Genomic DNA, 25,868 nt, shown 5'->3' with positions numbered 1-25,868 from the left:
TTGCAGGGAGGCAGAGGTTGCAGTGAGCCGAGATTGCACCACTGTACTCCAGCCTGGGTGACAAGAGCGAAACTTCATCTCCACACACACACACACACACACCCTCCCCACACACACAGAATTTGCTTAAATCCAGCCACGTGCATATTGGTTCTGTCTTTGACCCCCAATTAATTCTTTTTAAATCCAGAGAAATCTTGTAATTATTCCTAAACTCTAACATGTTGATGAATACATTTAAATGGTAACTCAAAAGTTAAAAACAACATCATTTTATTCCAAATGGACACCTGTGTGAGCATATGTGCTCTCTTGTCCCCGTGAATTTGTGTGGAGGTTTGACGTCCATTGCATTCGTACCTGAAATGTAGGTGACATGTGGATCTGTTCTTTTGTTTTCCTGTCATCTGAAAGGCTCAGGCACCATAAGAAACTGAACTAAAAATCTTACTGGAATATGTCCCAGAACAATCTTATGGCATGCCCTATCTTAGGTGAATTTTCTTTGAGGTCCACAGCTCATGTTTCAGAAGGACAGCAACAATGCCTTGGGCTTATTTTCCTCTCCTCCAGAGCTCCTACCCCAGTTTTAGGTTGAGAGTAAGTACACACTTCATCGGCAATTATCCAGCTGAATTGTTTAGCATTTTTATGTCATCGAAATGGAAGAAGAGCACATATCAAATGTGAGAACTAAATTCGTTAGTGGAATGATTTTGCTAAGTCACAAAACACACAGATAGGATTTGGGTCGATTATTTAGAATAAAGATTGCATTCCTATTTCACACAGGCAGCTCCAATTCTTCATTGTCAGGAGAAAGCCATTACTATTCCATCGCTCTGATGCTGTCACTAGGAAGTAACATTAGTCAGACCAGCCTGTGCAGGACGAATCTCATTCTTAGTTCTAGAGTCTCACAAAATGCCTGGAAGATCTTAATTTAGGAAGCAAGGGGCAAATGAAACAATTTGAATGTTTTCTTTTTCTCATTGTTCAAGGTTTCAAAAATGAGGACAACGAGACTCTGGCATGGGAGGGTGTCATGAAGGAAAATTACCTTGTCAAGATCAACACAAAAGCCAACGACACCTCAGAGGAGTATGTCAGACATCCCTTTCTGCTTTGCAAGGCTCTCTCTGTAGACATAAGCCCATAGAACGTAGGCAGCTTGTTTGAGCAAACTCAGTAAAGAGCATTTTCAACAGAGAGCAATACCACCACAAATATATTACCTGGGCAATTGAAGATGACAAACACATAAGTGTGTGCCAGCCTTTGGAGAAGGGGAGAAAACACCCACCTACTATCCCAATTGCCCTTCAAGGCCCTGGGAGAGAGAGCGGTATTTGAAGCCTGCAGTGCAGGGCCATGGAACTAGGTAACGAGAGGGTAGGTCCCCTGCTGCAGCTGCAGAGGTGGGTTCTGGCAAGACTCACAGGTCATGGGCCTTTGGCATTATCTTGCAAGTGCCACACACCTATTTATCTTTGTGGTGAAGAAGTACAGAGATTAGAAGATAGAAAAACCATTTTGTTGATCTGTTGCAGGCTGCCCCTGAAAAATTCTGAATTCATTTATGAATCGCATGAAGCTGCGATAAAATCCATGTAATTAAGAAATACATTGATTCAACATCTTATATAAATAGATAAGTCATAGCTAAGTCTGTAGGTGGCCCACAAGTAATGTGTTGTGAAGTCTGTAGAGCGTGCTCTTATTGTAAATGTTAACGTTCTTCACTGACAGCTGTCACTCTTCCTCAGGGTTCAAAACACACCTCAAGTTTCACTCTAACAAAATATGAGTATATATAAGCATAACTAATACCTTTGCTGGGTTCAATACAGCTATTGAAAGAAGCATGGGATGCTCATTCTCTTTTAACAACAGAGATGATGTCATAAGCTCTCCTCCGTCCTTAGACTCTGAGATCTAGGTTTTGCAAGGGACAGACAGACTTACAAGTCATTTTTCACCACCCTATCAATAGAAATAGCATTTATGTGCTGTGCTTCTAATTGTGATGAGATAAAATTCTGCTTTGTTTGGGTACTAGGAAGAAAATCAGAAAGAAAGGTAAATGCAGCTGATTCTTGATTTAGCTAAGAGTGAAAATGACTTGTATTCTGTACTTTAAAAGACTGCAAAATGGAGCCTAATAGCCCTCTCTCAATCTATTTTTCTCTTGTTCACTTTCTTTTTCATTAACTTCTTTGCAGAATGAGGCATCGATTTAGACAACTGGATACAAAGGTATGGTTCTGTTAATAGTTTGAATTTTTTTTTTTTTTTTTGGTCACTAATACTTTGAGCTTTCAGCTAGAGGCCAGTAGTTGTGGTCAGAAAATAAAAGAAGTTATATTCAGCTTTCTTAATTCACTGTCTAAGAGCGGGGTGCTGGAATGGTATTGCTTCTCATGCTCTAAGCATCTCCCAGGGAAGAGTCTTGAAGTCCCACTTCCACGATGTCTAAAATCTTTTCTGTCTTATCTGACTCAGGGCCCCCTCTTCTCTTTCTTTCAGCTGTGGAGGCAGGTGAAGATGCTTACAATTATAGGGAACATAAGGAAGGCTCAAAAGAGCTTTTTGGGAGCCACTGTGCCTTGATGTTAGTCTTTGCTGCCACTCTGATTCATTGCCTGTTTTATTTGGAGGGCATTGGAAATGCGTGAGTACGCATATGAACACCAGGCATAGACAGAGTGTGTCTGCCCTCACTCTGAGCTGGGTAGCTGAAATTATCATCAGGTTCAAATCAAAATCAGAAATCACAATCGATTCATATATGCTAGATCCCTGCTAGGCTCTGAAGAGGAGACGATATTTGGTATTCTATCACGTTATTTTGAGAATGGCATCCCGGATGATGACATTCATAGACCTCCCAGTGTTGTGGTATTTGGTGGGTAGACAGGACCCCATCTGGTTTGGCAAAATCTCCACCACCCAGTACCTTGTCCATAGTAGAGCCTTAATAAATGTTTATATTGAATGAACAAATGAACAAAAGGGGTCCTTTGCAGAGCTCTCATATGAGAATTTATCTGTTTACAGTTTCTTATTTATTTATTTGTGTTATTTACCTTCAACATTTAAAAAATCTAGGCAGTAGTTGGCAGCTGTGAAGGCCCTAAGTCTAGAGAACGGTGGGTTGTTATAAGCAGCTGAAATGAGGGGCAGCATGAACCAGAAGAGAGCCCAGTGGGAAGAAGTGGGGGAGTCTGGGTTATTCTGCCTGGGAACTTGCTTGCCTCTTTGTAGAGCTGGATTTTATTCCCATGCAAGGGAAGGCTCGGGGAGTTTTAAAACCCAAGAGGGACCTATCTGGAATCCTTTCACAGTGCTCTCTGAGTGATCAGAATGGTCGTGAAGAAGAGGCTCCAGCAATCTGGTTGGGGAGTTAGATGCACTAGGAACTCTTCTACGTGGTGTGTTTGTAGAGAAAACAGTCTGTTTTAATTTGTTTTGTTTTTTACTTGAGAGTTTATTTGGGGTGACTTCGGAGGGAGCTAATGGAAAGCCATCTCAGGGTTTGGGCAAAAGCTTCCCCAAGCCACACCTCGTCCTGACCCTGCTGTGGGACATGCAGAGAGTGGACAGAGGAGGGCAGCAACAGTGGATGCAGGAAGAGAGGGACAGGATGGGAGCCTTGGCCCCATCAGAGGAGGAGGCAGTAGAATTGTGGAGACAGGACCAGCCGACCTGACTCCTAGGGTCCAGGAAATTCATGAGCCTGGACCCCCACTGCACAGCGCAGAGCCGCGGCCATCGCTCAGGAGGTCCCACCGCCTCCCTCCCCTTCTCCCTTTCCCCCTGCTCTCTGTGTCTTTTTAAAAAATTTCCCCCTCTGTCCTCTTACCTCCCCTTCTGAACAACCAAAAAACCCTCCTTTTTACTCACACATAATTTTAGGGATAACCTTTTGTTTCTCAAGAAAGCTTTTGGAGTCTTTTAAATTTATTTTTAAACAGCTTTATTGAGATATCATTGACATATAAAATTATATATATTTAAAATGTGCAGTTTGATACTTTGATGCATGTATACATTGCAAAATGATCACTACAACCCAGCCCAGCTAATTAACGTCGTCTTACTTCTACATATTTACCGTCTGTGAGTGTTGTATGTATGTGTGAGGGAATTAGATTAATTTAAAATCTCTCCTCCTGGCAAATTTCGTGGGTACAATATTGTTAACTATTGTCACCATGCTGTACAGTCGATCTCTAGAATTTATTTTGCATAACAGAGACTTTCTGCCCTTTGACCAATATCACCTTATTTGCCCCTTCTTCTTAGCCCCTGGCAACCACCATGCTACTCTGACTTGATGAGTTTGACTCTTTTAGATTTCACATATAAGTGAGATAGCGCAGTATTTCTCTTTCTGTGTCTGGCTTATTTTGTTTAGCATAATGTCCTCCAGCTCCACTTATGCTGTGGAAAATGGCAGGATTTCTTTCCTTATTTTAAGGCTGAAAAATATTCCATTATAGGTATGTACCACATTTTCTTTATCCATTGATCTCTTGATGGACATTAGGTAGTTTCCATATTTTGGCTACTGTGAGTCATGCTGCAGTGAATGTGAGAATGCAGATATCTCTTTGTGATCCTGATTTCAATTCTTTTGGATCTAAACCCAGAGGTGGGATTGCTGGATCATATGATAATTGTATTTTTATTTTTTTGAGGAACTTCTATACTGTTTTCCGTAATAGCTATATCAACTTACCTTCCCACCAATAGTGTACAAGAGTTCCCCTTTTCCCACCTCCTTGCCAACACTTATCATCTGCCTTTTTGATAATAAGCATCATAACAGGTGTGAGGTATGGTCTCATTGTGGTTTTGATTTGCATTTCCCTGATAATTAAGTGTTGAGCACCTTTTTATATACCTGTTTGACATTTGAATTTCTTCTTTTGAGAAGTGTCTAAGTTTTTGCCCACTTTTTAATCAGTTTATTTGTATTTTTGGTATTGAGTTGTATGAGTTCCTTATGTATTGTGGATATTAGGTTCTTACTGATAAATGGTTTGTAAATCTCTTTTTCCCACTTAATAGGTTGCCCTTTTATTTTATTTGTTGCTTCCTTTGTTGTGAAGAAGGTTTTGTTTTACATAATCCCACTTGTTTGCTTTTGCTTTTCTTGTCCTTGCTTTTGGAATCATACCCAAAAAAATCATTGCCACGACCAGAGTCAAGAAGGTTTTCCCATATGCTTTCTTCTAGGAGTTTTACAGTTGCAAGTCTTATGTTTAAGCCTTTGATCCATTTTGAGTTGATTTTTGTGTATGGTCTGAGATAGGGGTCCAATGTTATTCTTTTACATGTGGATATCCAGTTTTTTCAACACCGTTTATTGAAGACTTTCCTTTCCCCACTGATGCCTTTGGAGAAATCAGTTGGCTATAAATATGTGAATTTATTTCTGGGCCCTTTATTCTATTCCATTGGTCTATAGTCTGTTTTTATGCCAGTACCATCCTGTTTTGATTAGTTTAGCTTTGTAATACAATTTGAAGTAAGTGTGATGCTTCCAGCTTAGTTCTTTTTCCTGAAGATTGCTTTGGCTATTCAGAATCTTCTGTGGTTTTATATAATCTTAGGATTGTTTTTTCTATTTCTGTAAAAAAAAAAAAGCTCATGGGATTTTGATAGGGATTGCATTGAATCTGTAGACTTCTTTGATTAGAATGGATATTTTGGCAATATTCATTTTTTCAATCCATGAACATGGGATGTTTTTCCATTTATTTGTGTCTTTTAAAATTTCCTGGCCGGGCACAGCGGTTCATGCCTGTAATCCTGGCAGTTTGGGAGGCTGAGGCGGGTGGATCATGAGGTCAGGAGATCGAGACCATCCTGGCTAACACAAGGAAACTCCGTCTCTACTAAAAACACAAAAATTAGCCGGGTGTGGTGGTGGGCGCCTGTAGTCCCAGCTACTCTGGAGGCTAAGGCAGGAGAATGGCACGAACCTGGGAGGCAGAGTTTGCAGTGAGATGAGATCGCGCCATTGCACTCCAGCCTGGGAGACAGAGCGAGCGAGACTCCATCTCTTAGAAAAAAAAAAAAAAAGAAAAAGATTTCCTTTATCAGTGTTTTATAATTTTCAGTGCACCAGTCTTTTACTTCTTTGTTAAATTTGTAAGGATTTTATTCTTTTTGTTACTTATATTAATGGATTGTTTTCATAATTTCCCTTCTAGATAGCTCTTTGTTGGTGTATAGAAATGCCATTAATTTTTGTATGTTGACTTTGTACCCTGCAAATATACTGAATTTATTTATGAGTTCTAACAGTTTTTTTGTTTTTTTTTTTTTGTTTTGTTTTGTTTTTAAGACAGAGTCTCTGTCACCCAGGCTGGAGTGCAGTGGCGCAATCTCGGCTCACAGCAACCTCTGCCTCCTGGGTTCAAGCGATTCTCCTGCTTCAGCCTCCTGAGTAGCTGGAATTACAGGCGTGCGCCACCATGCCCAGCTAATTTTTGTATTTTTAGTAGAGATGGGGTTTCACCATGTTGAGCAGGATTATCTCCATCTCCTGACCTTGTGATCTGCCTGCCTTGGCCTCCCAAAGTGCTGGGATTATAGGCTTGAGCCACCACGCCCAGCAGTTCTAACAGTGTGTGTGTGTGTGTGTGTGTGTGTGTGTGTGTGTGTGTGTGTGTGAGTGTGTGTAGTCTTTAGGGTTTTCTTCATATAAGATTATGTTATGTGCAAACAGAGATAATTTTACTTTTTTCTTTTTTATTTAGATGCCTTTTCTTTTCTTTTTTTCTTGTCTGATTTCTCTGGCTAGAACTTCTCATGCTATGTTAAATAGCAGTGGTGAGAATGGGCATCCTTGCCTTATTCTAGATCTTAGAGAAAAAGCTTTCAGTTTTACCCCATTAAATATGATGTTAGTTGTGCGTTTTTTCATATATGGACTTAATTGTGTTGTGGTAAGTTCCTTCTATATAGATTTTATTGAGAGTCTTTTTTTTCCTTTTATCATGAAAAGACCTTGAATTTTGTCAACTGCTTTTTCTGTATCTGTTGAGATGATCATGTGGTTTTTGTCTTTCATTCTGTTAATGTAGTGTATCACACTGATGAATCTTCATATGTTGAACCACCCTTGCATCCCAGTGCTAAATACCCCTGGGTGGTGGTGTCTCCATGGATCCTTTTAATATGCTCTGAAATTCAGTTTGCTAGTATTTTATTGAGATTTCTGTATCTATATTCCTCCGGAACATTGGCCTATAGTTTTCTTTTCTTGTGTTATCTTTTTCCAGCATTGGTAAAAGAACAATGTTGGCCTCACACAATGAATTTGTACTTGTTCCCTTTTCTATTTTTTGGAAGACTCTAAGGTTTGGCATTTGTTCTTTGACTGTCTGCTAGAATTTACCAGTAAGCCATCTGATTTCCCAAAAAGCCATCCTGGGCTTTTCTTTGTTGAAGCTTTTTGATTGCTGATTTTTATTTTCTTCATTTGTTGTTTGTCTGTTCAGGCTTTGTATTTCTTCTTGATTCAGATCTTTGTAAGTTGTACATTTCTAGGATATTTCCATTTCTTCTAGGTTATCCACCTTGTTTGCATATAATTGTTCATACCAGCCCCTTCTGATCTCTTTCATTTCTATGCCCTCTGTTGTAAGGTTGCCTTTCTCATTTCTGACTGTATTTATTTGTGTCTTCTTCCTTTTCTTAAAAGGTTTGTTGATTTTGTTTATCTTTTCAAAAAACCAACTCTTACTTTCAATGATTTTTTTCCCATTGTTTTTCAACTCTCTTTTTTAAAAATGTATTTTGCTCTTGGAGTTTTTGCTCTACTTTAAACAGCTTACTAAAGTCATTTTACTATGAACAAATACAAGGCTCTCTCAAAAGCTCCTATAGGGAATGCAAAATTTCCCCATCTCCTTATACCAGAAAACAAAGTTATTTACAATTCATCTTAAGTCTGTAAGTATGGATCTTACTATGCCTTATTTATTTTAGGAAGCCATTAGCACTTATAGTTTCTTTTTTTTCTTTTATTTTTAAAAAGTTAAAGTAAAAGGTTACTACTGGAATTAAGCTCAATTTAAAGACAGATTTTTTTTTTTCTTGAGTGAGTGATAAAGCAAATTAGAAACCAAACTGTACAGAAATTGCTTTTAGCAAATGTAGTAATATGACATGTAATTTAAAATGACTTCATGTATCTTTTGTAATAAATTTGTGAAACATGCATGGATCAAGATTAATTTCATTATGCCTTTTACTTAAATTGTCTGCTGTTTTCGTGTGTGTGGGGAGATCTTTTATTTGCAAAAATTTGATTTCTTAGTATCACATTATTTTTATTAGTATTATACTTTTACCAAAGCAAAACTTAATTAGTATCTTATAATTTTATTAATGTTAGTTACATAGAACATTATTCTTTTTACATATTACTTGTTTGTATTATTGCAATCTATTATCTCGATTTGGGAGCACTAATGATTTGGATCTGAGTAAAGTTAATATTAATTGGTTTACTAATTGGTTACTAATTACTAGTGATATGATTTTAGAAAGTAAGCAATGATCAGGATCTGAAATATCACATCCCACTCTCATTCTGCCTTAGTTTAGATGTGCCATGATTGCTATTTAGTAGACATGTCTGTTTCTTAGAAAAGGCACAGAGCAATAATTTAAAAATGAAAGTTGGAAAATTTATCTTAAGACCAGTTCTATTTTTTTCTCTTTCCAAGCTTAATGATCTCAAGGGTCTTCTGAAAGAGATTGCTAATAAAATCAAATAAAACTGTATGAACTCTAATGGAGAAAAATCTAATTATAGCAAGGTGAGTCATTCTAATAGCTTTTTACTTTGCTCCGAAGATTTGCATCTTTTAAGACTAATTTAAAATCATGATTTTTTCCCTCAGTTATTTTATTTCCAAAAATTACCAAATTTGAAAATAACGCATTGTGCAAAAAAGAAAAAAAATACAGAGATAGAGAAAGAAACAAGTTGAAGTTCCTCCTCACATTACCTTCCCTACCAATTTTGCTCCCCACACCAGGGGTTAGCATTGCTAGAGGCAGGGTATAAGTATCTTGTCCTGTAGGACCTTTTAAAACACTTGCAACCTATACAGCTATTTTGGTTTGAATTGAAACAAGGTCACACTGTTCCAAGATCTGCTATTTTTTAATCTTCCTTAATTCTGTATCAATGTATTTACAGATCAGCCCCAAAGATGTCTTATTCTCATATTATATTTATTACTATGAATATAACAATATGTTAATCATGTTTTTACCAACAAAAAAATGTTTTGGTGAGGCAGTCAAGGTTTTTAACAATAGCTCTTTTGCACAATAAAAATGCAATTCAATTAACTGGCAAAATTTAACCCAAGGCTTTGCTCCATGGTCTTACCATTTGCTTTTATTATGTTTTCTCATTACCTGTCCAAATCTTAAAACCAAATGTTAAGAATGTTTTTAGGGACATTTCGAGTTAGGAAAAAAACAGCAGTGGGCATTCCACTGGATTAGAATTTTTTTTTTTTTTTTGAGAAAGCAAATTGCAAGGAATGGAAACATAATTAAGAATTCTCTTCTTTCTCCTTCCTGTCTTCCCTTCCTTCCATGAGTATTTATTGAGTACCTGCTCAGTGCTCAGAACTGTGCTGGCCCTGGCACTGACCTCATACACTGACCACTGTCTATGCATTAAGTACTTAAGCTGCAGAAATTCCTGTTCATGGGGTGATTGTGCTATAGGGGAAATCATGTTGCATCAGGTTCCTTTCAATCTTTCTGGTCTCAGAGTTCTTTTCCTTGGGTTCTGACAGTTATAGCTCATATTAAAAAGCACTGTGTTATGGAGGGCTTTGTTAGAGCAAGACTGATGCATATTTGATGTAATCTGAAAGGGAGGTACGGCCTCCTGATGTGCTCAAGAAAATAAGCCTTGCATATTAAGGGAGAACTTATTTCAACTTTTTCATAATCGTGTTTAATGAAAACACTATTAAACCTTATAATAAATTACAATTTGGGTTTTGAAACACATGCCATCTTGTTTAGTTTATCTGCTGAAATATAGAAAAAAAAAACCAGCAACGGATAGAACAACTAAAATGATACAAATCTAAAGGTGATTAAAGAGTTGTAATAATCAGAAGAGAGTCAGATTCAGACACGCACATCCCCCTCCTAAATCTCCAATCTTCTCATCTCTCATTCTTTCTCAAATGTGCTGAGTAAAATGGGCAGACAGACTGATTTCCTATCAACTCACCCTTTGTTTAACCTTAAACTTTTATTAACATATTGAGAATTAAGTAACTGATGAATGAAAAGGAACTAAGAGAAGGACATCACTTATTTTTTGTGTGTGTGCGGGTGTAGACATTTGCATCTACATAGAAAAAAAAAAGAGGAGCAAAAGAGCCCATGAGAAAACAGGTGGCCCCAAAATTCAGAACCACTGGTGGCCTCAGAGACAACAAATTTGGCATGTCCAATTTTTTGTACGCTTTTTACTTCTAGATATAAGATCATTTTTTTGAATGTTGTGTTTTTCATATCCTTAAAATCATCACTGAAAATATAACTTTATAGGCAACCAGCTAGGTATACTCTGCCAGCGTCTCCCTAGGTTTCTTTCTCTAGAGGGGTGAGGGTAATCTTTCCCTGGGGTAGTGGCCAGGGAAGACAGGGTCAGTGTCTTGCGGGAGTGAACTGGAAACCGTCTGATGTAGGCGAGGAGCTGACCCTGGGGACAAGCCTTTACCAATTCCCCCGTCTCCATCCCTGAATCAACCTTTGATCCAGGAACTTGGGATGAAATAAACAGATAATTGTCTATTTTTTTCCTTCTCTTACACCAAAGTTGAAAGGAAGTAAGAATCCAGGGCGAGAGCAAGCCATTTGTTTTCTCCTATTTTTATACTTCAGCACTGGGCACCCTCCCTGAAGATGATGGGAATAGACCTTACCTTAAGGAAGCTCCCTGGAAGTTGTTCATTTCCTGCATAATAATCCATTGATTCTTGCATTTGCTGCACTTAACGTTCTAGTTCATTAAAAGAATCTAGGCTGTTCTTTGGGGGACTCATCATAAACCCACATTTTTATAAGTTATTTCAGTTTTAATTCAGTTTTTAAAAATTTATGCAGAAATCACTGAGCAAATAAAATGCTCAGAAACGTTCTGGGTTTTAACCTAGATTGAATGAGTTGAGACTTGATCATTCAACCTTAGTCACGCAGCTCACACCGACAAATTGGTCAGAATATACATCTTTAAGAGAAAAAAACATTCTCAGAGCTGCTTCTATAAAAAAAAAAATCTCTCAACTTTGGCGGTATATTTGGATCTATTCCCAGTACATTCCCAGTATATTTTGAAGCAAACCATATCCTGCCTGAGAATGGAAGTGGGAAATCTTTTCTTAACACAGTGTTCTTTCTTTGTTTTCACAGATCATATTAAGGAATGCTGATGAACAATTTTGCTATCGACTACTAAATGAGAGATTTTCAGACCCCTGGGTACATGGTGGATGATTTTAAATCACCCTAGTGTGCTGAAACCTTGAGAATAAAGTGTGTGATTGATTTCACACTTGAAGATGGATATAAAGGAGGAACCTTTCCTTTACGTGTTTCTCCAGAACGGTGCCTGTTTCTCTCTGCGTCTCAATGCCTGGGACTGGAGGTTGATAGTTTAAGTGTGTTCTTACCGCCTCCTTTTTCCTTTAATCTTATTTTTGACGAATACGTATATAGGAGAACATCTCTCTTATGGATAAGAACCTTGTCATGCATTACTCCTGTACTGTTATTTTGTTCATTTCCAATCGATTCTCTACTTTTCCCTTTTTTGTATTATGTGACTAATTAGTTGGCATATTGTTAAAAGTCTCCCAAATTAGGCCAGATTCTCAAACATGCTGCAGCAAGAGGACCCCACTCTCTTCAGGAAAAGTGTTTTCATTTCTCAGGATGCTTCTTACCTGTCAGAGGAGGTGACAAGGCAATCTCTTGCTCTCTTGGACTCACCAGGCTCCTATTGAAGGAACCACCCCCATTCCTAAATATGTGAAAAGTCGCCCGAAATGCAACCTTGAAAGGCACTACTGACTTTGTTCTTACTGGATACTCCTCTTATTTCTTATTTTTCCATTAAAAATAATAGCCTGCTATTATAGAAAATTTAGACCATACAGAGATGTAGGAAGAACATAAATTGTCCCCCATTATCTTAAGGTAGTCACTGCTAACAATTTCTGGATGGTTTTTCAAGTCTATTTTTTTTCTATGTATGTCTCAATTCTCTTTCAAAATTGTACAGAATGTTATCATACTACATATATACTTTTTATGTAAGCTTTTTCACTTAATATTTTATCAAAATGTTTTTATTATATTCATAGCCTTCTTAAACATTATATCAATAATTGCATAATAGGCAACCTCTAGTGATTTCCATAATTTTGCTTATTGAAGGCTGTTTCCAGTTGATCATTGGGATGAGCATCTTTGTGCATGAATCTTTTCGCTGTATTTTGGAAAATTTTCCAAGGTTAGATTCCAATAAATATCTATTTATTATTAAATATTAAAATATTTATTATTAAAACCATTTATAAGGCTTTTTCGTAAATGTATAGCAAATAGGAATTATTAACTTGAGCATAAGATATGAGATACATGAACCTAAACTATTAAAATAAAATATTATATTTAACCCTTAGTTTAAGAAGAAGTCAGTATGCTTATTTAAATATTATGGATGGTGGGCAGATCACTTGAGGTCAGGAGTTCGAGACCAACTTGGCCAACATGGCAAAACCATGTCTCTACTAAAAATAAAAAGATTAGCTGGGTGTGGTGGTGCACTCCTGTAATCCCAGCTACTCAGAAGGCTGAGGTACAAGAATTGCTTGAACCCGGGAGGCAGAGGTTGCCGTGAACCAAGATTGCACCACTGTACTCCAGCCGGGGTGACAGAGTGAGACTCCGACTCAAAATAAATAAAAAATAAAAATAAAAAATAAATAAATAAATAAATGTTATGGATGGTGAAGGGAATGGTATAGAATTGGAGAGATTATCTTACTGAACACTTGTAGTCCCAGCTTTCTCTGGAAGTGGTGATATTTGAGCAGGATGTGCACAAGGCAATTGAAATGCCCATAATTAGTTTTTCAGCTTTGAATACACTATAAACTCAGTGGCTGAAGGAGGAAATTTTAGAAGGAAGCTACTAAAAGATCTAATTTGAAAAATTACAAAAGCATTAATTAAAAAAGTTTATCTTCCTTTTGTCTGGGCAGTAGTGAAAATAACTACTCACAACATTCACTATGTTTGCAAGGAATTAACACAAATAAAAGATGCCTTTTTACTTAAACGCCAATAATGAACTAAAAGGGAATCTTGTTCATAGGGCCAATCAATTCATGGTTTCAGATGCTGACAGCAGATGGGCAAAATTTACATGACAAAAATCGTCAATGAATGAAATATTCAAAATTTCTCTATTAGTGAAAGAATGTCACTTTCACTTCACCATGGCAACTAAAATGTCTGCCTTTTCTGAAACCAGAAGAGGGTAATGTCGTCTCCATGCTGACTGGAAAAATAAAGTCTGTGGATTATGTAAGATTGTGCAGAAACAACAGCCTCAACCTCTTACCCTCAATTCAAGTAGGAAATTTGAATAAAACCAGTAAATTAAATCTAAAACTTCCCAGAAGTCGCATTTAGCAAAACCTATCTGATGATCCCCTTTAAATGAATTTGTCCTTATATTCATATTTCCATTGACTGTTTCTGTTAGCTTCAGAAATAGGCCTGTGAGTACATCAGTATCAGCTGCAAAAGAAATCCTCCCGTTGACACTAAAGGTAGAAAACTTGCCCAATACTGAGAAGCAACTTGCATTAGAGAGGGAACTGTTACATGTTTTCAACCCAGTTCATCTGGTGGATGTGTTTGCAGGTTACTCTGAGAATTTTGCTTATGAAAAATCATTATTTTTAGTGTAGTTCACAATAATGTGTTGAACATACTTCTAATCAAAGGTGCTACATCCTTGTGAATGGTACTAAATGTGTCCTGTGTACTTTTACACAACTGAGAATCCTGCAGCTTGGTTTAATGAGTGTGTTCATGAAATAAATAATGGAGGAATTGTCATGTGTTGCTTTTGTCATTTTATTGAGAGTGACAAAATAAAATTCCTTAATTCGGTCAGATTCACTTCTATAGGGATTTGGTTCCCAGAGTTACATAAACTGACTTCTCTAAGCAGATGACTAGAGCATTCTGATTAAATGCAAGCAGATGAATTCCCCCCTCTGGTTCCGGTTCTTGACAACACGGCCAGATGTGAATTCTGTGGCCCACTTTTTGGTCTCCTCCAAGTCAGGCACCCATCTGTAGCCCTGGGGACTCCAGATTCATTGGCTCAGAGCCACCCCAATGTGTCATGGGTCTTTTTTGAGGCCTCATGTGGGCTCACAAACAGGTGCTCCTGCTCTGTGTTGGGGTCAGCACGAATGTCGATTGTCCACAAACCACTTGACGATAGAGCTTCGGGCCCAGCAAAGGACATGATTCCCTTGTTGTAGGCGTTGTCTCCAGAGTGTTCCTGGGCCCTCCTGCTCCAAACACACATTCGTTCCAGGAAGAATCTGGGAAATGTCTCTTTTCCCATGCTGCTGCTTCTTGGTCCACCTGGGGACTGAAGTGTGTTGTTGTCATGGATACAGTTGCTGGCTGCAGCCTCGGTCTCAAAATAAAAGGCTTGGAAGTCAGGGTTGAGCTGGTGCTGGATACAGGGAGCACACATCCCACTGACCTTCCCAACCTGAACTCGGTCATGGGCAGGCGAGCCTTTATTCCCCTGAAGATAGAAATCTTTATGGGAAAAGTGACAGTAGCTGGCCTACCTCATTTGTTTATCAGACCCAAACAGGCATCTCTGAACCACAATTAATTTAGTGGGAGTCAGTTGGGGCTTCGGGTACTGCATGTACACATTTACAGCATCAAATTTTTAAAATCAGTTTTTTCCCTACAGAAGTCTTATCTGATAAGAAGAAATTTCCCTTCTTCCTTTACATGTGTAACATGTTGTTACTAAATGTCAACTTTGGGCACTTCTTTGGTGATAAGAATGGTTCAAAATAAGCGAAAGGGATTGGTAGCCTGTGCCTTCCATTATTTTACAATCTGTTTGAGTAGTTGAGGTTAATTTAAGAAATGAAATTAACACTACAAGGCAGAATTCCAAGTGTGTGTGTATCTTTATTCTGCAGATCTACATGCAGAATAAGGAGATTCTCCTGTGTGGAGTAGAGGATGAGAGAAGTGCCTGGGGACGCTCATCTTTGCTTGTGCAATAAGACAGAGAACATTGGCTTCTCCTGAATTCCTCCCAAGGAGACCAGTCTTGTATTTGTAGAGCAGAACTGCCCCAAGAAACTCCTCAAGGTAGAGGGCAAGACACAGGTGGTTGCATGTGGTCACTAACTGCGGTGCATTAGGCAAGGGGGATGCATTTGAAGTTGCTGGGAAAATATTGAGGAGGATTCAGGGAGAATAAGAATAGCAAAAGGGGGCAGGCTAGAGGAATGTGTTGGAGGAGTGTGTTTTGAGGACCCTTTCCCTGGGATGGTACAAATCTTTGGAAAATAAATACACAAATCAAAGCACTTGTATCATCAGAACACCCGTGACCTTCTAGAACATGGAGCATGGCATGCCTGTGAGCCCCCCACAGACCCCTGTCAAGCTAGATTGCAGCAAGATCCTTCAAACACCTTTCCATCCAAACTCTCACCTCTCCCATTGATTCTCAACACTGCTCTGGGGGTATCTTTCTGAAACGCAGGATGGAGCCAACCATTCCTTGCTCACAAGTCTTCAGAGATTCCCTATGTACTAACTCCTGCCTAACTCCTAATACGGGGCTCATGGACAGCAGCGGCCTGGTCCTCACTGACCTCTGCAGATGCATTTTAGAGTCCTCCCTGCCTAGTTCCCAAACTTCAAGGACAGCTGTCTGGGCACAGACTTCATGCCAACTGCCCGTTTGGCGCTCCTGTCCTGAGCTGAGTGGCATGTTCCCCTTTGACACTTCCCACCACCTACTGCCCAGCACTCTATGCCAGGGGGAAAACCAAACCACTTGGGTTGGCCACTCTTCCCGATGGCTTTCCCCTATCCTTTGTTTTATTCCTCTAGGGGTTTTCTAAAAGGAGGCAGCGTAGTGCTCTAACTCAGAACTGTGGGACAAGTTTGCATCATTGTTCAAAAGCTCTGCGACTTTGAAAAGGTTATATGGTTTTCTGTGCCCTGATTTATGCATCTGTAAAATGACCTTCCTTCCTCAGAGGGCTGAGAGGATTCCATGAGATAAGTTGAAAAGTCTCTAGATCCAGGGCTGGCCCTTTATAACTGCTCAGTGAGTGTTAGCTGTCCCCATCAGCACCATTTTCAGCTGTTCTCTCTGGCTAATGTCTCTTCCACCTGTCTCTTTGGCAAACTCTTATTTTACCATCAGGGCCCAACTTGGGAATCACCTCTTCCTGCAAGCCTGCCTTGATCCTCTGCCCCCAGAGCAACCTCTAGTAGCTTTGTCCTATGAGGGCTTCCTGGCTCTTCCACTCATGGCATGTGTAGAAAATAGAACCTGTAGGTCACCGGGTGCTGGACAAGGATTTCTCTTAGTCAAAGGCCCTGGCCGGACCCTACTTAGTGGCTCAGTGCCTTGACACCCCTGTAGCCAATTCCTGGTCAGGCAGCTGTGATTATCAAATCCCACCATGATCTGGTCATGTGTCTCCCTTCCTCACTGGACTGGGAAGTTCTTGAGGGAAGAGACTTCTACTGGTTTAACTCATTACACCCAGACAGTGCCTGGTCTATTGCAGGAGTTGGATGGGATATTTACGTGGTTGAATTGAGCTCTTCTTCACCATTCTCCAAAGTGCTGTATAATTTATTTATTCGTGTCCCTTCTTCTTTCTTGCCTGGTTGAAATATTGCTCATTCATAATTAAGCACCATTGCACCCTTTCCTTGCAATCCCAGGCAGAGGCCACCAGTCCTGCCCCATGTAAGGACAGACCCCTATTTAAAAACTTGACTGCAGCCCTTGTAGCCTGTCTACAAGGTATGATAGTCATTGTATAGGGGACTCCAGATAAACAGAAACAATAGGAGATTTATTATGAGGAACTGGCTCACATGATGACGGAGGCTGTGAAATCCCACAGTCTGTCATCTGCAAGCTGGAAACCCAGGAAATGTGGTAGTGTGTAATTCCAATCTGAGTCCAAAGGCCTGAGAACCACAAGTATTGATGGTGCAAGTCCCAGTCCAAAGGCAGAAGATCAATGTCTCAGCTCAAACAGCCAGCAGAGATAGAGAATTCAGGCTTCTTCAGCCCTTTTATTCTATTCAGGTCCTCAATGGATTGAGTGATGCCCATCCACACTGGGGAAGGAAATCTGCTTTATTGAGTCCACCAATCCAAATGCTAATCTCATCCTGAAACACCCCCACAGACACACCCTGAAATAAAGCTTAACCACATATCTGGGTACCCCATGACCAAGTCAAGTTGACACATGAAGTTAACCATCACAGCTCTGTCTCCCCAACTCCCCTGATTAGGAGCTCTTGCGGGACAAAGCCCTGGACATTTGTACCAGTTCACACATGTATGCATTTAGACACATAAATTCTGTGCCATAATGTGCTTAGATATAACCTAAACCTGTTCTCATGGAATTACAATTCACATGGAAAGCCAGGTCCAAGCTAGTTGCAATCATGAGCCATGAACTGTGATGGGGGCTTCAGTGCAAGGGCTTCAGGGCAGCAGGAAGGAGGGGGTCACAACCCAGCTATGGGGGAGAAGGCAGGAAGGCATCCCAGTGTGTCCAGAATTGGTGGGTTCTTGGTCTCACTGACTTCAAGAATGAAGCCGCGGACTATCGCGCTGAGTGTTACAGTTCTTAAAGGTGGCATGTCTGGAGTTCGTTCATTCTGATGTTCAGATGTGTTTGGAGTTTCTAACTTCTGGTGGGTTCGTGGTCTCACAGGCTCAAGAGTGAAGTTGCAGACCTTCGCGGTGAGTGTTACAGCTCTTAAGGCAGTGCATCTGGAGTTGTTTGTTTCTCCCGGTGGGTTCGTGGTCTTGCTAGCTTCAAGAGTGAAGCTGCAAACCTTCGCAGTGAGTGTTACAACTCATAAAGGCAGTGTGGACCCAAAGAGTGAGCAGCAGCAAGATTTATTTCAAAGAGCGAAAAAACAAACTTTCCCGAGGGTGGAAGGGGACCACGCAGGTTGTCACTGCTGTCTGGGGCAGCCTGCTTTTATTCCCTTATCTGGCCCCACCCACATCCTGCTGATTGGTCCATTTTACAGAGAGCCGATTGGTCTGTTTTACAGAGAGCTGATTGGTCCGTTTTGACAGGGTGCTGATTGGTGCATTTACAATCCCTGAGCTAGACACAAAAGTTCTCCCACTCCCCACTAGATTAGCTAGATACAGAGTGTCCATTGGTGTATTTACAAACCCTGAGCTAGACACAGAGGGCTGATTGGTGCATTTACAAACCCTGAGCTAGACATAAAGATTCTCCAAGTCCCCACCAGACTAACTAGATACAGAGTGCTGATTGGTGCATCCACAAACCCTGAGCTAGACACAGGGTGCTGATTGGTGTGTTTACAAATCTTGAGCTAGATACAGAGTGCTGATTGGTGTATTTATGATCCCTTAGCTAAACATAAAGATTCTCCAAGTCCCCACTAGACTCAGGAGCCCAGCTGGCTTCACCCAGTGGACCTCACACCCGGGCCGCAGGTGGAGCTGCCTGCCAGTCCTGCACCCTTCACCTGCACTCCTCAGCTCTTGGACAGTGGATGGGACTGGGCGCTGTGGAGCAGGGGGCAGCACTCGTCAGGGAGACTCAGGCCACGCAGGAGCCCACGGCCAGGGGTTGGGGGGCGAGGGGTTGGGGGGCAGGGGACAGACTCAGGCAGGGCAGGCTGCAGGTCCTGAGCCCTGCTCCGCGGGGAGGCAGCTAAGACCGGGCGAGAAATCAAGTGCAGCACCAGTGGGCCAGCACTGCTGGGGGACCCAGCGCACCCTCCGCAGCTGCTGACCCGGGTGCTAAGCCCCTCACTGCGCTGGCGGCAGGGCCGGCGGGCCACTCCGAGTGCAGGGCCCGCCAAGCCCACGCCCACCTGGAACTCTAGCTGGCCCGCAAGCGTTGCACGCAGCCCCCGTTCCCGTTCCCGCCCGTGCCTTTCCCTCCACACCTCCCCGCAAGCCGAGGGAGACGGCTCCGGCCTCTGCCAGCCCAGAGAAGGGCTCCCACGGTGCAGCGGCGGGCTGAAGGGCTCCTCAAGCACGGCCAGAATGGGCGCCGTGGCGGAGGAGGCACTGAGAGCGAGCAAGCGAGGGCTGCGAGGGCTGCCAGCATGCTGTCACCTCTCCCCAGGACCCAGCTAAGGGATAAATAGCACTTATGATGGAGGAGTGTTTGAAGCAAATGGAACACATATGGACTAGTGGTGGAGAGCACAGGTTTGAACTGGCTCGCTTGGGCTCAAATCCCGCCTCTGAAATATGCTGGGACCCTTGCCTGGCATGCAGTCCGTACTCATAAAATGTTAGCTGTTGTAGCTACATGTCACTTACCAACTTCTTTCAAAATCTGTGTTTTGGGCAAAATGTTTCACAGTTATCCTGTGAAATTTGCCTTCACATGTCAGGAATGATTTTGCCTGAGAAAAATGAAAACAAGCCAATTGCCTTCAGGGAGCTGCACCTGTGGGGTAAAGACCCCAGGGAGGCTTCCTACAGGGACACAGGAGACCCCTGCGTAGGGTGTGGGTATTAAAGTGCATCTGCCGGCCCTCAACCCCAAAGTGGATTTTCCACCCACTAGAGTGCTTTTTTTCCACGCACACACACACACGCACCCCCGCCCCCCCAAAAAAAACCAACCAACAACAGAGCTGCAGGTCTCCAAATGAAGAGCTTTTTTTTTCCTTTTAAGTTATGAGATGGGAAAATAGCATTTGCAATAATTTTGTGTGGCTATAACTGAAATTCCATGTGCGCGTTTTGCCTTGTTGCTTTTAAGTAAGTACAAAGGGACTGATAATGCTTCTAAGTGCATGCTGTCTCTGTTATGACTATGGTAACTCCCAATTACTTGACTGTAAATAGTGCGGGGTTTCTGTCCCTGTTTCATGTGCCTTTCACCCTACCTTCGAGCTTCCTCCTTTCCCCCCCACCCGCCCCCTGTCTCTTGCTTTCATTTCTGCACTGGCAAATGGCTATGACGTCTGGTTCCTTTTTTTCAGAGATGTGTGAAGAATTCAAGAGAAACTGCCCTCTGGGTTGATGGCGAGGGCTTTTGCCTTCAACTTCACCTCTCATGTCCTCTGGATAAACCTCCCAATGGGGGCAAAACCACCGCAAAATGAAAATCCCCTCCTCCCCATTGAATCTGCTCTGCTGAAGCTGCAGCACTCTCGGATTATTCCAGAAATGGATGTCCTTTCAAGCCCCGCTGTCAGTTTCTTTCCGATGCATAAGGCGATTTATGGATGCTTTATTCTAAGCCATGTGCCTTCAGTGACCTAGAACTGACAAGACTTGAGTTCCTGGCCCCCTGCAGGTTTCTTCACAGTCCATTCCCTAGCAGCCCCCTCCCCAGGGACAGCCTGAGGACACTAACACCAAGCAATAGCTCTGTCCCCTGCAGAACCTCCCATCCTTCTCCCTCCACAGCGCCCCCCTACTCCCAAGCTCCCCCACCCTCCAGCCCCTTCAAAACCCATCAAAGCCCCAGGACTTTGAGCACTGCTATCTTTCGGAGTGTCAGGCAAGCACGATACTCTCATTCCAAGGGAGGGTCATTTCCAGGTCAGGAGAATGATTTTCCTTCCACTGCTGAGAGCTCCAGAATCCTGGATTTAGGTTCCTTTGTTATGAGGTTTCCTCTTCTGATCCTTCCATAATTAAGTGACACAATTTCTCTTCCCATTAAAAGACAGGAGGCTTTCATTTTCAGACTTGAAGAGCATTTGACTTGAATGGAAGCACTTTTGAGTTCAGAGAGGGAAGATAAGTTCATTTTCATTGCACACCACAGCTCACCTCTTCATCCGATTTGCTCAGATTAATTCTCCAGTATTTCACATTCTCAAAGAATGTGAAAACCCCACTGATGAGACGGATCATGAAGCTTGCCTGGGCTTCAGTTCCCTCATTAGAAAAAGGAATGATTTGAACCAAATAATTATGCAGGCTCTCCCTGCTTTGAAATACTGACATTTTGTCACTGCCAGAATAAATGGAAGGAGAGCACATGGCTTTGGTCAAAACAAACAGCAACAGACCTTCTTGACCATTTGGGGTGATTTTACGTGATTTCTGTAAATGTGGCAAGGAGGAAAGGACAGGTATTAAATGATGAGGGTTGGCAACTTCCCTCTCCTCTCACAGCCTTCGGAAGGGTGGAGTTTCCTGCTTGGTTCACCAGGCTGTCTTTGGTTGTGGGAATGAACCTGGTGGTAGAAAAGTGAGGGAACAGGAAGGTTCCAGGGAGGCAAGTGGAAAGGAAGAAGAGGGCCTGCCCGGCTGCATTCGAGAGAATTTACTGAGTGTGGAGAGGAGGAGTAGCAGGATTTTGGGCCCTGCCTCGCTTGTGTGCGTGTGTGTGCGTGTAAGCGTGTGCTCTGTCTGAAGCTCTCCTTCCACCCGCTCCCTACTCTCTGTCATGGCCATTTCAGACCTCCATTATCCTCAAAGGCTTTGGTTCCTCCTGTTCCCCAATCTCCTTCCGTAGTCTTGGCAAATAGTCCGACTTTCTACTTTTCCATTCCAACAGGAATTCTCTCAATCTCTCTCTTCCAAGTTACAGACCTTCCTCCACCTGGACCAGAACGTTGGGGTTCCTTTCTACTGCAGTGGAGGAGCATTCTTTTGTTTTCTCCAAGGTCAACTCTCTCCTCCCGTGCTTTGGACGCCATCCCCTCCATTCTTGTCAGGAACCTTGTAGTAGTGATTACCCCTCCTCTCGCCTTCCCTTAACCTCTTCCTTTCTCAACTGGAAACTTCCATCAGAAGTATTTCAATTTGCTCAAGCCTTTCCCATTTTCACAATATAAAGCCTATGCCCTCCCTCTTCCCATTGCCCTTTCTGTCTCCTTTCTTTCATAGTCTGAGTTTTCAGAAATGTTGTCCCTACACATGTTGTCTCCATTGCTTTCCTTCTCTTTCCCTGCTTAGCCTTCTCCAATCCACTACAGCCTTCATTCCCCCATGAAGGTCCTCCTTCTAAGCTGGCCAGTGATCTCAATGTCTTTATACCCAATGACGTTTTTCAGTTTTCCTCTTACCTCATTGCCCAGCAGATTTGACCTTGTTGACAACTTCCTTCTTCCTTCTGTTGATTTTCTGGAAACCACAGTCTGCAGGTTTTCTTCATACCATTGACTACTACTTCTCAGTCCCCTCTGACTGCAATTCATCCTACTCTGACCGCTGAGTCTTGGCCTTCCTTCCTGCTCTGTCCTAGGCTCTCTCTTGGACCACCCTGGGTCAGCTCATTCACACCCATTGCTTCTGTTATGGTCTAGATTCTGTTGATTCCTAGATTTATAATTCCAGCCCAGATTTCCTGAGTCCCTCTCTGCTTATCCAACTGCCAACTGACATCTTGACATACACTCTTTAACAGTTTTTAATTTTTTAACTTTTTTCTTTTTTGAGACAGGGTCTTGCTCTGTCACCCAGAACAGAATGCAGTGGTGCGATCTAGGCTCACTACAACCTCCTCCTCCCAGGCCCAAGCGATTTTCTTGCCTTAGCCTCCTAAGTAGCTGAGATTATAGGTGCGTGCCACTGCGGCCAAGCTAATTTTTGTATTTTTAGTAGATTCAGGGTTTTGCCATGTTGGCCAGGCTGGTTTTGAACTCCTGAGATTACAGGCGTCAGCCACCATGCCTGCCACTCTTTAATGTTTCCACCAGACAGAAATCTTGGAGTCATTTTTGGCACCCTCTTACTTTTCTTTTCATATCCTGTTGATCGTATCCTCTAAACACCAATCTAAACACTTCTTTCCTTCCCTACCGCTGCATCTTTGTCCAGCTTGGACTTGGACTGTTATCTTTCCTGAAGCACAGTAATAGACTTCAACAATTCCTTGTTTAGCTACTTATTCCTGCCCTCCTCTAACTCTTCTCCAACTCTAGACCAAAGTGATCTCTTCAAAATGAAACGCTGATCATGCAGTATTTAAAACCCTTACATAGCTTCCCCTTGCTCTTGGATTAATGAACAAGATTGTTACTGGAGGCTATAAGGCTCAAAATGCTCTGGTCTGGCTGGGCGCGGTGGCTCACGCTTGTAATCCCAGCACTTTGGGAGGCTGAGGCGGGCGGATCACAAAGTCAGGAAATCGGGACCATCCTAGCCAACACGGTGAATCTCTGTCTCTACTAAAAATACAACAACAACAAAAAAAAATTAGCCAGGCATGGTGGCGGGTGCCTGTAGTCCCAGCTACTCAGGAGGCTGAGGTAGGAGAATCTCTTGAACTTGGGAGGCAGAGCTTGCAGTGAGCCGAGATCATGCCACTGCACTCCAGCCTGGGTGACAGAGTGAGACTCTGTCTCAAAAAAAAAAGAAAAAAAAAATTCTCTAGTCCTACTTACCTTTCTAACCTAGCCTTATCTGATACATATTCTCCCTCTCTGATCTCTGACTATCTCAATTTCTCAAGGACACTATGGAGAGGGAAAGAGATGCTGTTAATAATTAGTCTTGGACAACAGGCATAAAATATGACTACGCTGAACAAACTGTGTGATGCCCTCACTCAGGAATGACATTCTCCTTCCTGCTGCAGGCCCTTTTCTTGCTCTATTCCATCTGCCTTGGAACCTCTGGCCTCTCTTCTTCGCCTCGTTAGTTCTGACTTGCCTTTCAGGTCTCATCTCAAGATCCACTTTTTCAGGAAAGCCTTTCTTGTCTCCCTACCTCAAATGCTCCTGTGATGCACTTTTGCAACACTTCCTACAGAGCCCCTCCTGAGTGCCATTGACCTCTTTTGAGAGTCCTCATTACTGTTGCCACTTTGTGTGCATTTATGAGATTATTTGATTAATATTTAATCTTCTCCACTGAAGTGTAAACTCTCTGAAGCCAGGAACCATATCAAGGTTCACTCACTATTGTATCCCCCACATGCAGCTCAGTGCCTGACACATAATTACTAAGTATTATTCAATAGGTGAATCAACAAAGAAATCAGCTCATTATTGGGATAACTACCCATTGGTTTCTTATGTTTCTGCACATCTTATGAATAGAGATACTGACTACCTTTGTTTCTGACTATCTGTCTATTCAAGCATTTTGAATAATGAACAGCCTTGGAAGATACAGATGAAGTCCCCTTCAGAACAGAGGACAGACGTGCTAGCTTCCCAATATAATAAAGATAATGTCTTCCACTAAAGAAAAGGGCAGGTGCGCTTCCTGCCCATAATAAGTGATTCCATTTCTCTCAGATCAGTGTTCTTCTGCTGGAAACATAATTGACTGCATATGCAGGTATAATATGGCTATTTTCGTGTTGCTCTGTGGGAATTGTAGCTCAAGTAACCAATGCAAAAAATATTGAAACCCTGGCACCTGCTGTAATAAACTGTCTTTCATCTCTAACAAATAATCTTGTGTCTTCTTTCAGCACTCATGCTAGTTGCATGTTTGGTGAAATCTCAGATCCTTCACAGTTTTTGACATTAATTAATTATATTTTATTCATTCTGTATATTTCTTAGACTTTAGTATCGAGATGTGCAGAAATAAAACATATGAATGTCTTGAGTATAAGTTCCTGTTTTTCCTTACACATTGACAAACTACATTCCTGAGATCACCCCTACATGATAATCTGAAATAAGCAAAGGTTTTATTGATCATCTCTCTTATTTATTCACTTTTTAATGTTTTCTTTTTCTCCTAATTTTGTCATTTTTTCCTCCTATATTCTTAATCTATGTTCTATTTCCTTTCAAATGGTTACATTAATTTCTCCCAGGGTGTTAGCTTATCTTTATAGGGGACTCTTAAAGAGGAAAGACATCCAGAGTTTAGTGAAGTATAGTAGAAAAAGCCCTGAATCAGAAATTAGGAGACATAACTTTTACATATGTACAGGCATAACTAGTTATGTGAAATTGGGCAGGTCACAAAGCTCCTGTTTCCTCATCTGAACTCAGTCATTCTTTTATGCATTTATTTACTCATTCAACAATCATTTATTGAATTATTTGCAATAAATGACATAACTGCTGCCTTCAAAAAACCCACAGTCTAATGAGAGAGAAAGACAAACTCAAGATATTAACACAGTGTGAAGGGCATGATAATAGAGGAAATCCCAGGGAGCTGCTGTAGGACCTATGGGATTAGAGCGGAGACAGAGAGCATGGGATTAAACTGTGCAAGGGAGGTGGAGTCTGAGCTGAGTCTGGTAGGGCAAAATAACTTGGCCATGAAGAAGGTGAGGTAGGGAGTTGTAGTCAAAGGCAAGAGAAAGTCCCTTGCAATGCTTGTTGAAGCTTTTCCCTCTTCTCCCTACTTAGGCTTTGCCTTGGCTCCCAATCCCTCCAAACCTATAGTGGTGTCCCTAATGGAGAGTCTTATCACCCCCATGGCCATGGCAAGTGGCCTAGTGGAAGGCAGTATAACAACCCAGCGGAGAGCTCAGGTATCTGCCTCCACCACTAACCCTGAAGTCTGGGTACCATATTCCTGTCTG

The 25,868-nt window shown here is 41.7% G+C and overlaps 1 protein-coding gene across 2 annotated transcripts in view; it reads left to right on the top strand.

Annotated features, from left to right (window-relative positions):
• The window catches only part of TRPM8 (transient receptor potential cation channel subfamily M member 8), a 160,015-nt gene extending 146,949 nt beyond the window's left edge, over positions 1-13,066 (top strand). The window contains exons 20-23 of one of the 2 annotated variants that reach the window (XM_032753674.2): positions 1,002-1,101; positions 2,223-2,256; positions 8,748-8,840; positions 11,476-11,557. In XM_032753674.2, coding sequence (XP_032609565.2) covers positions 1,002-1,101; positions 2,223-2,256; positions 8,748-8,798 — 185 coding nt within the window. In that variant the 3' untranslated portion in view covers positions 8,799-8,840; positions 11,476-11,557. Of the gene's footprint in view, positions 1-1,001; positions 1,102-2,222; positions 2,257-8,747; positions 8,841-11,475 lie in introns of both variants that reach the window. The other variant, XM_032753671.2, reaches the window with a different exon arrangement.
• Positions 13,067-25,868: the final 12,802 nt, after the last annotated feature.

The sequence above is a fragment of the Hylobates moloch genome, unplaced genomic scaffold (assembly GCF_009828535.3).
Source record: "Hylobates moloch isolate HMO894 unplaced genomic scaffold, HMol_V3 SCAFFOLD_1, whole genome shotgun sequence".
In the NCBI taxonomy this organism is placed as follows: Eukaryota; Metazoa; Chordata; class Mammalia; order Primates; family Hylobatidae; genus Hylobates; species Hylobates moloch.
Note: the sequence above shows the minus strand (reverse complement) of the source record. Positions and strands in the feature narration are given on the sequence as shown.